At 36.5% G+C, this 13,263-nt stretch overlaps 2 protein-coding genes across 7 annotated transcripts in view; one reads left to right on the forward strand and one right to left on the reverse strand.

Annotated features, from left to right (window-relative positions):
- LOC139960833 (sentrin-specific protease 8-like) overlaps nucleotides 1–5,097 on the forward strand; it is a 39,789-nt gene extending 34,692 nt beyond the window's left edge. Inside the window, exons 6-9 of one of the 5 annotated variants that reach the window (XM_071959423.1) lie at nucleotides 1,745–1,922; nucleotides 2,850–2,902; nucleotides 4,030–4,099; nucleotides 4,880–5,097. In XM_071959423.1, the coding sequence (XP_071815524.1) occupies nucleotides 1,745–1,911 (167 nt within the window). In that variant the 3' untranslated portion in view covers nucleotides 1,912–1,922; nucleotides 2,850–2,902; nucleotides 4,030–4,099; nucleotides 4,880–5,097. Of the gene's footprint in view, nucleotides 1–1,744; nucleotides 1,923–2,849; nucleotides 2,903–4,029; nucleotides 4,100–4,879 lie in introns of those variants that run through there. The other 4 variants (XM_071959422.1, XM_071959424.1, XM_071959425.1 and 1 more) reach the window with 4 other exon arrangements.
- The window catches only part of LOC139960831 (uncharacterized), a 43,833-nt gene continuing 32,645 nt past the window's right edge, over nucleotides 2,076–13,263 (reverse strand). Inside the window, exons 1-8 of one of the 2 annotated variants that reach the window (XM_071959417.1) lie at nucleotides 9,505–9,701; nucleotides 9,124–9,386; nucleotides 7,928–8,048; nucleotides 6,969–7,085; nucleotides 6,423–6,546; nucleotides 5,253–5,340; nucleotides 4,856–5,086; nucleotides 2,076–3,482 (exon numbers count right to left, since the gene is read on the reverse strand). In XM_071959417.1, coding sequence (XP_071815518.1) covers nucleotides 3,075–3,482; nucleotides 4,856–5,086; nucleotides 5,253–5,340; nucleotides 6,423–6,546; nucleotides 6,969–7,085; nucleotides 7,928–8,048; nucleotides 9,124–9,386; nucleotides 9,505–9,541 — 1,389 coding nt within the window. In that variant the 5' untranslated portion in view covers nucleotides 9,542–9,701 and the 3' untranslated portion in view covers nucleotides 2,076–3,074. Of the gene's footprint in view, nucleotides 3,483–4,855; nucleotides 5,087–5,252; nucleotides 5,341–6,422; nucleotides 6,547–6,968; nucleotides 7,086–7,927; nucleotides 8,049–9,123; nucleotides 9,387–9,504; nucleotides 9,702–13,263 lie in introns of those variants that run through there. The other variant, XM_071959416.1, reaches the window with a different exon arrangement.

The following is a 13,263-nucleotide window of genomic DNA, read 5'->3' on the forward strand; positions in this document are numbered from 1 at the left end:
TGAGTTGGATTTTTCGTGTCATGGCCTCTTTAAGGATATCCCAAGGTCTTAGGATTTATCAGAGGACAGGCTGTTTGTCATTGTTTTTTTTTAAATGTATGTTTGCTTCGTTTTTCTCTAGTAATTTACGTATCATCTCTAGGAATTTCCAAAGGCCAAAAAGATCCAGAAATTTGTCATTTTGTTGTCATTAAAAGAAAAGAAACTTTTAAAGCCTTTGAAATGACAATGCAAATAGCTAGGACTTCTCCCACGTTAACCTAACCTACTTGCTGGTAACAGTTTTGAACTACGCCCTCAGTCCTACATCTCAGACTCCGCCCAAACAAGAATTCAAAAGTAGCTGCATGCTTTCCCATGGAGCTTCTTCTTCCTGGAATTTCTTCTTGGTATCTCGAAGAGGTGTTACCCTTTGCGTAAGGAGTCGTCTTGGAACCAATTTCCCATCCCTTTTGGATGCACTTATTAGGTATCTTTTGATATTTCAATGGGTTTTGTTTGTTTGAATTTTGTTCGGTTTACGCCGTTTTTGCCATACATTTTTTGACGGGTACAAGTGCCGCGATTTTCGCGGGCATTTTGTACTACAGGAGGTAGAAGCATGTTAGTCTAGTAGTTTTTTGCTGGAGAAAATACTTAAGGATATCCCAAGGTCTTAGGATTTATCAGAGGACAGGCTGTTTGTCATTGTTTTTTTTTAAATGTATGTTTGCTTCGTTTTTCTCTAGTAATTTTCGTATCATCTCTAGGAATTTCCAAAGGCCAAAAAGATCCAGAAATTTGTCATTTTGTTGTCATTAAAAGAAAAGAAACTTTTAAAGCCTTTGAAATGACAATGCAAATAGCTAGGACTTCTCCCACGTTAACCTAACCTACTTGCTGGTAACAGTTTTGAACTACGCCCTCAGTCCTACATCTCAGACTCCGCCCAAACAAGAATTCAAAAGTAGCTGCATGCTTTCCCACGGAGCGTTTTCTTCCTGGTATTTCTTCTTTGTTTCTCACAGAGGTGTTATCCTTTGCTTAAGAAGTCCTCTTGGAACTAATTTCCTATACCATTTTGAAGCATTTATTAATTATCTGTTGATTTTTCAATGTGTTTTGGTTGTCGGAATTTTGTTAGGTTTACGCCCTGTTTCTGCCTGGTGTGGTTGCTGAAATTTGTTAGGTCTATGCCATGTTTTTCTTAGCTTGAGCTTGTGTCGTGCAAGTAGTCTTGCCGAGCTGCTGTCGTCTGAGGCCTTTGAGGCATGCCTATTCTATTGCTAGAGAACAGACCTTTGAATTTACCATCCAGAAGTAACCTACATATTTGTATCTCCTTTAAGTTTGAAAATGCAACATGTAGTGTTTGCCAGTTTGTGATTACAACTGCCCACACTTAATAATGTAGCCAATTATGTGTAATAATCTGAGTTTGCCAGATTGGTTGCTAGCAGTGTACAACTGCCGACATTTAATAATGTAGCCAATGATGTGAAATTTAGTTTACATGCGACCACAAGTAACTCTAGTTGTTAAACAGCAAACAGTCATTGTTAGTTGAACATCATATGGTATAATGCTGATCTTTGATAACATTTAATACATATGTTGAATATTAATTGTCCGCATATATGCAAAGATGTCAAAGTCTTATTTATAACACTTAGCTTGAACTTGAAAGGTTCTTTTTACATAATATCTTATTTATGACTACTGTAAGTTATATTAATATTCATTACATTCTATTATTCATCTCCAGGTTATGACTGTGGCATGTTTGTCCTCTGTTTCACTGAATACCTCCTTGGCAAGTTTATGAACGCTGAAAAGCTGTCGATGGCGTCAATGTCTAAGGAAATCACACAGAGAAAAGTGTCTGAGAAAAGGATAGAATTGAAATGGATTATCCAAGATATGACTGGATAGGTGACTAAAGGGTAGGTTATTTTGATTCAAAGATACAGAAAATGCTGTTCTTTTAGTCATACATATTTAATTTGTGTTTGTGATATATTCAGTAGCTAGTGGAATGCTTAATAAAAAAGGGGGAATGCACATCATTTTTAGGTGAAAACTTCATCGGTGTAGCATTTTATTTGGCAAAGATTTTATCGCGACAGGTAAGCTACATAAATTGAGATGCTTGATGGAGATTTAGTGTGTGAAGGTACTTGACTGTAAGAGCACTACACAGTATGAAATCAAACATGCATATTTATCTTCTGTAAGCCTGAGGCTAAGAACATTGTTTTCCAAGTTGTTGTGTTGCACTAACTACTGCATCGTCAATGTGAGTAGTATTTATCAGACGTAAAAGAAGACAATTTGAAAAAAGGAATTCCCTTCAATTTGTATTTAATATTCATCTTGTAAGAAAAAAAACTAAAAGTACACATGTATGGCTTAGTATTATAAGTAATATAATATGTTATTTGCACTTGTTTCACACAGTATCACTAGTTTATATAATTAAATATTATTTATGAATGTCATTAGTTATGTAGACTATGTATTTTTCCGTACTTTTTACATTGCAACAAATTGTACTCATTACAGTGAAACATTTAATATTTAAATGAATAGTTATATTAGGGCAAGCACTCTTTTAATTCTGTATTTACGGAGGTAATATCCGGATAACTTACTTAGTATCTGCCTGCAGACTGGCAAGTTTCCGACAATTTCTTCGCGACATTTTCATTTTTAATGCATTCATAGAACTAATTGTGCTGAAATAAAAAATTGAATTGTGTACATGTAGGGATCTGTGTACAGTATTTGGCCTGACCTCATTGATAATGAAAAGTTAGGGGACTTGCTTGCAATCACTTCAATGACAACCTGTTTTATTTGTCTTGTTTCAGACGGCTTTGACAATTTATTTCTGAGTACAAGTTTGGAGAGGCTATATCTTGTAGTGAGTCGTGCTGGATTTAGTACAGTTACGTGATGATATCAGATACCTGGAGAGTTACCTGTTTGCATAGAAGAAGCTTGTATGTAGTTGCCAAAGAAAACTAGAATTTGCATGTAAACCAAAACCGTGCCCAAAGCAACCAGCTGCTTAAATTTTACCTTGTTGCGGCGTGTCATAACTTAGTGCAGCCATGGTGCAGAGATGGAGAATCTCGTACATTATTCTCGGCAAAATGTGCTGTTGTTTCATTAGCATCAAAATCCAAGTAATTATTATTGCTAATAGTCCTTCTATTCGGCCGTGTATAGACTACCTTATCCTCCATGGCCACCCGTACAGCTGCATGCTTCTTCCGATTGGACGACTTCATTGCCGATTTTAATATCGGAGGTTGAACTTCCTTGTTAGGCTTTGATGGACTACCATGGTCCAGATGTTTCTTCATACCAAATTTGGACTTCTTGGGACTGTTCTTGGGAGAGAATTCCTTCTTCGATGGCGAGTCATGATTGAAGTCTGAATGTTGAGGCTTAGCGTTAGACATGGGTATCCAATTGGCAAAATCTTCATGCGTAATGACCTAGAAAAAGAAGCATTGTAAAAATTATAACTGTATTTTATGTAGTGTGTGCGGGTGTGTAAATACTACCCGGAGTGGGAAAACAACCGGTTATTACATTCGATCGGTCTCATTACCGGCCTAACCTATATATCACCTAAGAATCATCTTTTCACGTTACTTGAGCCGAGCATGTTGTGGGACATCAAAGTTAGTCTGAATTTCTTAATACATTTTGAGTGAAAAGCACAGGGAATATATCCAGGTTAAATGCATCTTCGCCCGGGACTGTATATTAGTATAACCCAGGGTACGGTACTTGATGCTGTAACGAAATGGGTAAGCTTATTACTGCGGAGGGTTCTCCGATGTCTGTAATTTTAAGAACTGTTTGTACTAAAGTTGTTTTGTATTATTCTCACGTATGTAGTGTCTGAACAAAGGCCCTAATATAATGTGTAATTCTGGATTCTTTTATAATTGTTTGTGTAAAAGCATGTACGTTGCAACATTAAAGGTTGTGGGAAATTTGCACAACGACGATCAGTAACTATTCATTTTGTTACAGGTAATGTTGACCTACCATGAGAAGACCGGTGTGGTTTGAGTAAGGTATGAAGTTCCCAATCATTTTGCAGGTTAGATTTCATAGACAATTTATGTGACGGGGGGGGGGAGGCGAATCTATGGGGTCCCATCTCAGACAATCTATCTATCTATCTATCTATCTATCTATCTATCTATCTATCTATCTATCTATCTATCTATCTATCTATCTATCTATCTATCTATCTATCTATCTATCTATCTATCTATCTATCTATCTATCTATCTATCTATCTATCTATCTATCTATCTATCTATCTATCTATCTATCTATCTATCTATCTATCTATCTATCTATCTATCTATCTATCTATCTATCTATCTATCTATCTATCTATCTATCTATCTATCTATCTATCTATCTATCTATCTATCTATCTATCTATCTATCTATCTATCTATCTATCTATCTATCTATCTATCTATCTATCTATCTATCTATCTATCTATCTATCTATCTATCTATCTATCTATCTATCTATCTATCTATCTATCTATCTATCTATCTATCTATCTATCTATCTATCTATCTATCTATCTATCTATCTATCTATCTATCTATCTATCTATCTATCTATCTATCTATCTATCTATCTATCTATCTATCTATCTATCTATCTATCTATCTATCTATCTATCTATCTATCTATCTATCTATCTAACATATTTTTTTTACCTGTGGGGAAAGGGGGATGGGATATGATGTATTACCGTTTGAATAACACCTGATATGAAGCAGTGAAAATACTTTCTTTTGTGCATTTTATACTTCAATCAGGGTTGCTTACTTTTTGTTCTGGTATTTCTAACAGAGTCGATTTGTCCGAGGGACATTCTTTGAGGTCATCCGATGATGAGGTACTGTAACCCGAGACTTCCGGACCAAACACATCCTCGTTCTCACTCTTGATGTTATCCTCCTGGTCATTATTTTCTGATTTATCGGAAGATAAACTTGACGGTCTGTTGTTGCTGTCATCTGATGAATGTATCTTGATCATAGGCATGTCGAACATTTCCTGAATAAGAACGAAGAACAGAACGAGTAAATGCAGAAATTGTACACTCCACATATTTGAATAGAGAAATTTTAATTTGAATATCTATGATCCATAGTTTATGCATAATCGGTAAAAACGTTTTGGTTTTACAAGCAATATAGACTTTATTTCTGGTTATGCTCACCATTAATGTTTTCCGAACTGATGAAACTTCATATGTGTATATTTTAGAAGATGATGTCGGTGTTGATATTGTTGAAGTCCTGTGACTTCTACAGGAAAAAAGAAAATAAATATATGACAAATAGACAACTAGATCTTGCAATCTTTCTTCTTCTGTATCAACTCAGATTTAGACTCCCCACATCTCTCAAGACAGCAGCTTAATAATTTCCTTCCATTATTTCAAGGACTTATTTCAAGATAGATCAGAGAACCCCAAAAAAAAGAAACCTGACATGTCCAGGTTAGGTTGTCTTTACAGGACATGCGATACATTCGAGGTATACTTGATTTAATCAAAACAACACCGAATCCTCTTTTAAAACTGTAATATAATATTCATATAGTGTTTTGAATATAGTATCAGCTGAGACAGAAAATCTAGGGTTGTTGTTTTAGAGATTCATATTGAATGGGATTTCATGTAGGCTCCAGAGGAAATTTGTAGCAATTCAAAAATATTTTTTTAAATCGATTATCCAAAAAAGGTGAGCAATTACAAAGTGAACATCAACAAAGTCAACATCATCAAGTCAATATTATTAGATTGATGTTGATTATCGTTATAAAGTAAGGTGACCATATTTTCCCCGACTGAAATCAGGGAGATTTATTGCGTGACTGAAATGGGGGAGGGGTCTAAGGGGAGGGGGGTTAATTTTTCAAGTGCCTAAGATGTGAAATGGTGATAATTCTCTTTACTTATTTGAGAGCTGATGATTTGCTCATGCTCACACTCGTTGTGTCGCCGTAGTTGCTAATTATACGGTCGAAAGAGTGCTAGGCTAGATCGATCTAGCATATTTTAACAGTTTCCATGCACATAAGTTCTGTTCTGCTACTGCACAATTCTATTTTGTTTTTACAATTATTTTACTACTAATGTGGGATATTTTCAAAATTCTTGAACAATTTGACGAATCGGGGACACTTGTTCATCGGGGATAGCACGCTGGGGACTGTCCCCAAAATCGGGGAAGTTTGGTCACCTTATTATAAAGTGCATCAGAGCTACCAAAATTCAACAACTCAAACATGACAGTAATTGAATTGTTAAATACAAATTTAAATATGTTATCACCTGCAGCCTAGGAATAAGTGGAATTTTAATGATCATAAATAAAATACAAACTTTCTCTGGACTTTCTTCTCTACGAGGAAGCATGTTAACCAAACAACCATTAAGACTGCGACAGATATGCAAAGACCTGTGATGATGGTTTCCAACTGTTCCTCCTCAGCGGACTTCGTTGGACCTAACGAGAGAAGAATGGTGGGTGAAAAAGGAATCACCAACGTGCACAAGGAAACGTCTGATTTCGGTAATCTGACCTGCTTTCGAATGAGGTGTAATAGAATTGTTAAGACACCACCATTGATTCCAGAAAATACACACACGGGTTGTTACTGTCAATAGCCACAACACAGTGTACATAGCAGATAAATGATAAGGTATCACATTCATTACTGTCTGCATTTTGTAGCGACAAGCAATGGAAAGATCTTTTTCAGAGGGCGGCATACAATTTGGGGCGAGTCTTCAATGTCTTTAAGCAATAATAAACATACAGAACATTAAGTAATGAATAAACAGTATTGAACATGGTATTTTCTGCATGTTACAATTTTGGCCCAATACTGATGATCTTTATTAGAGGGGCATCCCAGTTTACTTTACCGACTGAAAAGGCTTCATTTGTAGTTGTCTGTGATTCCTGAGAATGGTTGCTGGGGTCAAGGGGGTCAAGATTCATAGCAGCAGATGGTGGAATTGTCAGGTTAAAAGAAATGGAATCTGAGTAGGAAAAAAGTAAAAGCAAAATAATGATCACAACATTTCTCGCTGTATGCTCATTATTAGTGGTCCGACAAAAGGATTTTTTAACAATTGCTGCAGCCTGGTATAAAACAACCGTCCCTACACGTGAGGTGTTTCCATTCTATAAATTCGATTTCGAATTAAAAGTGTGTTAAGGCAAGAGAGCAACTGAACATTTTCCAGTGAACCTGCCGACGACTTGAGGAATGATTTTCAAATTGGACAGGCCTCGCTTTGATGTTAATTTGAAACAATATGGAGAATTCATTATTATGCAATGAAGGTCAAGACCTTTGTAGTATTTATGCATATACTTTGCATACTATTAAAATCTATATTCATTTCATTCTACAGCATCTTTTTACATATTTGAATAAAGTTGGTTACTATAAAATATCCCCACTGATTATATTGGCACCCCTCCCCCCTCCCATATACAGTTCATTCGGTTATCTAAGATTGTAGAACCATTATAAAAGCTCTGTACATAAACTGTGTAAGGTACATTATAAATTATGTTCATATTTAAGTACCTTTAATTTCCTTTCAACAGTTCCCCTTTTTAATAACATGTTAGAATCTCAATATATTGAAAAGCACTGTATCAACATGGGCACAAGTTTCCACAGTCCTCATTTACTAATTTGCAGGAATTTTAAGAATTTTTATCATTGTTTCATATTACTATTTATTAGCATTAAACTAGAGCTGACGTAAAGAGTGGGGGGGGGGGGGGGCACGAAATTAATATATGAAACGTTACTATCACCACCAGGAGTAAGATTTATCCATACATAGTATCGAATGGCTGTACTCACGTGTACGGAATCCTGAAAACTTGACACCTATGCAAAAAGAACCCGTATGTTCATGACACATGACAACAATTTGGAGAAGTCGTCCTTTAAAGCTCTGATACTCGTCAGGTGATCCGGTGAACTGCAAAAAGAAGAAATAAAATTATGAGCATGATGTAAAACAAAACCTTTCATAAATAATACATCCAGGGACCTAATTGCGACGAGGTACTTGTAAAGCTTGTTTTCATTTGATGATAATGGTGAACTGCAACTAAGCCTTAAAAACCCGGATGTAGGCGGCTTGCAGCAAAGTTAATGAGAAGAGCTTTCAACGACATCAAATCTTGCCAACGGAATCGATTTATGTCGGACATCAATCAAACTGGTGCAGGCTACAATTTGTTAGCCTGACCGTTAGATTGTCTAGAAACAGTTAACAGTCATTCTCTAATTTCTTCTGGGATTCCACACAAATATATCAAAAGTCCTCTGGCTTTACCGTTGCCACAGCAATCAGGTTATGACGTCAATAGAAGCCATGCCGAGATCATTGCAGGATAAATGACGTCACACAAGATAAATACGTTAGTTTTGAATGATTCAATATGATAATGCGTTAGGGATGTTCGATGAAAATTTTGATCGCCAACTGGTAAGAGAATACGAATATTTGATAAAATGGCTCTCGTGTTTCCTATAGTACTTGTTATTCCTTTACCTCTGCTGGAGAGTTTTGCATTTAAAATAAGTCCCTTGATGCATGGTTGCCAAGGGGAACGGATATATGACGTCAGCGAATAACAGAATGAGATCATACAAGATCCTTGACGTCATCATTCGGTGACAGTTCGCTTTAGTCTTTTAACATCCTTCAAATTGCAAGCCCATTAGGCTATCAGTTGTAGCTGATCATATTCAGCAGGATGCAAAATAAACGCTATTTCTTTTATGAAGACTAAACAGGTACCTGGGAGAATTGGGAGAGGTTTTGCTCTCTTAAGGATTCCAGAAAACGTATACAGTAGTATGCATATATGTATGTAAGTAGGTATGCTTGTATATGTATATATATATATGCGAATGTCTGGCGTTGCTAAATTTCTATGATTCACGAGGCCTGAAGTTAAAATGGAGAAATATATAGGAAAGACACACAAATTTGAATTTAAGTGTATAAATAATATACGTACGTATAATGTGTCGTTTTCGCTTACCGTAACATTCAGCTTCTCTCGCTCGTTAATGGAAACCTGAAAGAGCTGAAAATTGCCTGAAACATCAGCATCGAGGGCGTCGTCTATCGCATGTAAGCCAGTTAGTTGACATGAACGTTTTGTCGACAAATTACCGAGGAGGTCGGGCCTGTTGACGGCGGCAGTTGCTGCTTCTCCTCCGGGATGAGGAGTTGAAGAACGGGAGGAATAAGAGGCAGTGTCACTTGATGACACATCAAAATGGAAGATTGGATACTTGCATTCTGTCGAAAATATATACAAATAAATGAAGAAATTGTCTGCTCCGACCCTGATCTATAAAAATATCTGATACGCAAAAACCCTCATCTTCATAATGGCTTAATTTTGCAAATTATTTACCAGTAGTAAAGGAGAGACCGTTAATGCAGTTTTTCATTGCAGTAGCCAATCGGTTTCGGAGTGCACTTTCAGGTAAATTAGAAAGGGTCTTCAGTCAGTCACGGTAGGCCTAACTAAGTAACGAGAAAAACATTGCGATAGGCAAAACCTTCACATCATACGTGAACAATGAACGTAACCAATGAAACATTAATATTCCTACTATCAATCAAGACAAACCTGTCCTGGGGACTCCATTATATAGCACCTGCTATAACGTATGAGAAGGAACGACACTCAGTTCTCTAATGTATTGCCGAGATGAAATATGATTGTCCAATACAACGTAAGGTACTGTACGTGAAGTCCAAAACAGTATTAGGCGATTTTTCCTTTCTCCTTTTGCGAGACCCGAACAACTTGATATACACTCTCAACCAGTACTAGCCATTGCCAGACATCAGTGTACACTCGTCACTCGATTCCTTAGCCCTCTTATATAAGCACTCCCTTGTATTGTTCATCTTATACCCTGCACGACCAAAGAACGCCAAGCATTCACAACTATACAAGAGGTATTAAAAATTAACATAAAACACAAAGTCGAACAGACAGACAGGCTGGCAATGATTACGTAATAGTCAAGAATTAAAATATCTGTTACAATAGCAAACGCAATACAATACATGATAGAATGGAATACCGTCTTCTGTTTTTTTCTTTTCTTTTTTTCTCCAGATGCACAGTAAGCCTACTTAATGCAGATAGGCAGGCTAAATGTTGATAGAAGCGTTCAAAATCACTTTCCTAGAGGCTCTGATTCTCCAAATATAAAAGTGTGGGAAGTGATAAAAATAAACAATTTAATTAGCAATCCTTGCAGGGTGGGATAACTACATTGTCTTTGAAATTTAAGCAAACGTGGCCATTATCGTACCTCCTAGCATAATTGGTTGCCAATATACTTATGTGAGTGTGCTTTAACCAAGCTAATGTGCGGTATCCAATCCCTTTCCTAGGGAATTGAGATACTTTCAATTACACCGTTACACCGCCATGATCGCATGCCTGGTTAGTGTCTCAATTTCAGGGGACTGGGGTGAGAGTGAATCAAGTTGTCTGTTATTTCGTGCCCACTCAGGCGCCATCTTGGGTGACTGCTCATAAATGTGTTAAGTCATCTCCCGTAACGCTAACCTTAGTTTCAGCGTAAGGGTTTGGGGCTGAAAGTGTGCCAGTCCAATGAAGTGTTTTCGCGCCATTTTGGTGACTTTTGGCTAGTACAAAATGTGTTGCATCTTGTCAGATTTCCAAAAAGATTATACCTGTATGTAATTACTATATATATATTGAACATTTAATTTGTACATATATTTAGGTATATGTATTTATACACATATATATTTTGTTTTTTCTTTTCTTTTCTTTCTTCAGGGAGTCTTCCACATTGTTAAGCTTTTAAGCTTTATGGAAGACTTCCCTCCACTTCGTACTTTTGTGGCAAAACAAACAAATAAATGAAAAGGAATGTAATACCACGTACTAGATATGACACTGTCATGAACACGTGTAGGCGTATCAGTTCAGCGAACTATTTTGGGTTTTTGCGTGCCTTTGGGTGACTTTCCTTTAAAAAAAAATACAGTTCTGCACATACGATGTTAGTCATTACCATTCCATTTCTTACCTAGGTGATAATAATTTAAAGCTTCCTAACATGTTCATGTTTTTAGGGTAAAGCTGATTTATGCATACACAGCCCCCCCCCCCCCTCTCCCCTGAGAAAACACTGACTGCAACTTACATACCTGGCTTGAAGCACAGTGCAAACACCCCTACTTGTTGAAACGTGTTACGAATTGACGTCATGCATAAGCTGTACCTGGGGAAGATGGTCCTTGGAGTTTTAATTTCATCGTTCATATATGATCACTATCTTTGTTGGTTCTGTCTCAAGAGTAAATATGGTTTGTGTTTAGCAAGGACAATTTAAGTACATCTGCCTATAGTTCAAGTTGGTCGACATTTATTAACCAAAAAAAAAAGTGCCTTCGACCTTTTATATGTTTTCTTCTATATTTTTCGTGAGTAAGACGTACAATTAAACAACCGATCGTGCAGTGAATATGCAATTAAAAATTACAAAATTATATTTGCGCTTAAAGATTTCAGCAAAATTACCCAGATAATAGAATACTAAATAACTCGATGTCTTAGGTTTGAGTGTATGAGGTATATGCTTTATGCTGGGCGATGGTCTCACCACGTAGGCTAATGCACGTCGACTTGCGAAAAGTCAATTTGAAAGCAATTTGGAAATATGAGTGGTATATGTTAGCCTATGAGCCAATCACCAAACATGTTCCAAACGTTGGTTTTATAATAGCAAGATGATAACACTCAGAATAATCAAACGACATCATCTCAAGTGCCCCGATAATGAGTTAAGTAATTAGCACCGGTACGAGTTGATGCAATATTAGTACTCGTACCACTCCCCCATGGACCCCCTCCCTACCCCTCCCCATACACTCCAAATGGGTATTGGATGCTACATTCATACAAATACCTCACAGGTAACAGGAATCTCGATTGTGTGTATTGTAAAATGCAAACAAATGCCGACAAATAATTAGCTTATATTAACAGCTGTCTGGGTACTATACTCAATATTTACCATCACAATTTGCAGTTATAATTGGGAAGAAATTCTTTTAAAAGCTTTGCATAATTTTCGCTGTGCTAAAATACCGTTAAGAGGAAGGGAATTCCCCATACTCTATTCGTATTTACATCTACATAAAAGCTGTATGCCTGACGATATGGGGCCGCAAAAAGGGTGCTATGTAATATTTGGAACGACAAGACCTTTTTTACTCATTTTCATAAGTTTACTTAAAGAAACATGAAGGCTTTAAAGGGGTAGTCAGGTGACATATTTCCCCCTGTGGAGTGGGGTGGGACTGGCTCTCGACGAAATTCTGCCTAGACAGGGACTTTTACATACACATGTAGAAATACATATAGTCTACATATATAGGTTACGGTACATATATATGTGAATCCGTAAATGAGGGGGCCAGTAGATTTGGTATCTCGCCTTACATTGTGATATATTTCACCTTCCAATTTAAAGTTCAAAACAGCATTGAAGTAGTGGAAGTTGATCTCAACCACAAGCTTTTGTGATGCCTAATAAACACTTAAATCGATAAAAAAAACAATATCATTATTTGGTTATAATATTATGTGCGAGAAACTGATTGGTTCCTCCCCCCCCCCCCCCCCCAGTGTTAATGGGACACCAAGATGCATGATATTAACACATTTAGTTTAACGTTGTTTCTTTTTAAAAATGATCTGTGTGAGACCCCAAATCTAAAATAGTTGAAGATGCATTTTTAGGAAGCATTTGCATGGTACTTTGGAAATGCATACAGTTTCACTAATTCTGTAACTGCAAGATGGAATAGTACTGTATACAATAGGTTCAACGTGTTAAACCACGTGTACAATTTGTGGTATCCTGTTACAACAAAATAAACGTCGTTTATAAATAATTTAACTATTAATATTCAAGAGTATTCTCATGTATAAATTTCCATTATAAAGTCACTATTAATAAATGCTTAATGTGCCAAATTCAAACAAAATATGCATAGTTAAATTTCAGTGAGAAGCAAATGGTGTCCCGCTGTTAAGAAGTATATTTTACTATAACCCAAGCTCCCAACTATAACTGAATTTTCATGAACTTGAAGATTATCTAGGATACCATCT

This window comes from Apostichopus japonicus, chromosome 20 (genome assembly GCF_037975245.1).
Source record: "Apostichopus japonicus isolate 1M-3 chromosome 20, ASM3797524v1, whole genome shotgun sequence".
Lineage (NCBI taxonomy): Eukaryota > Metazoa > Echinodermata > Holothuroidea > Aspidochirotida > Stichopodidae > Apostichopus > Apostichopus japonicus.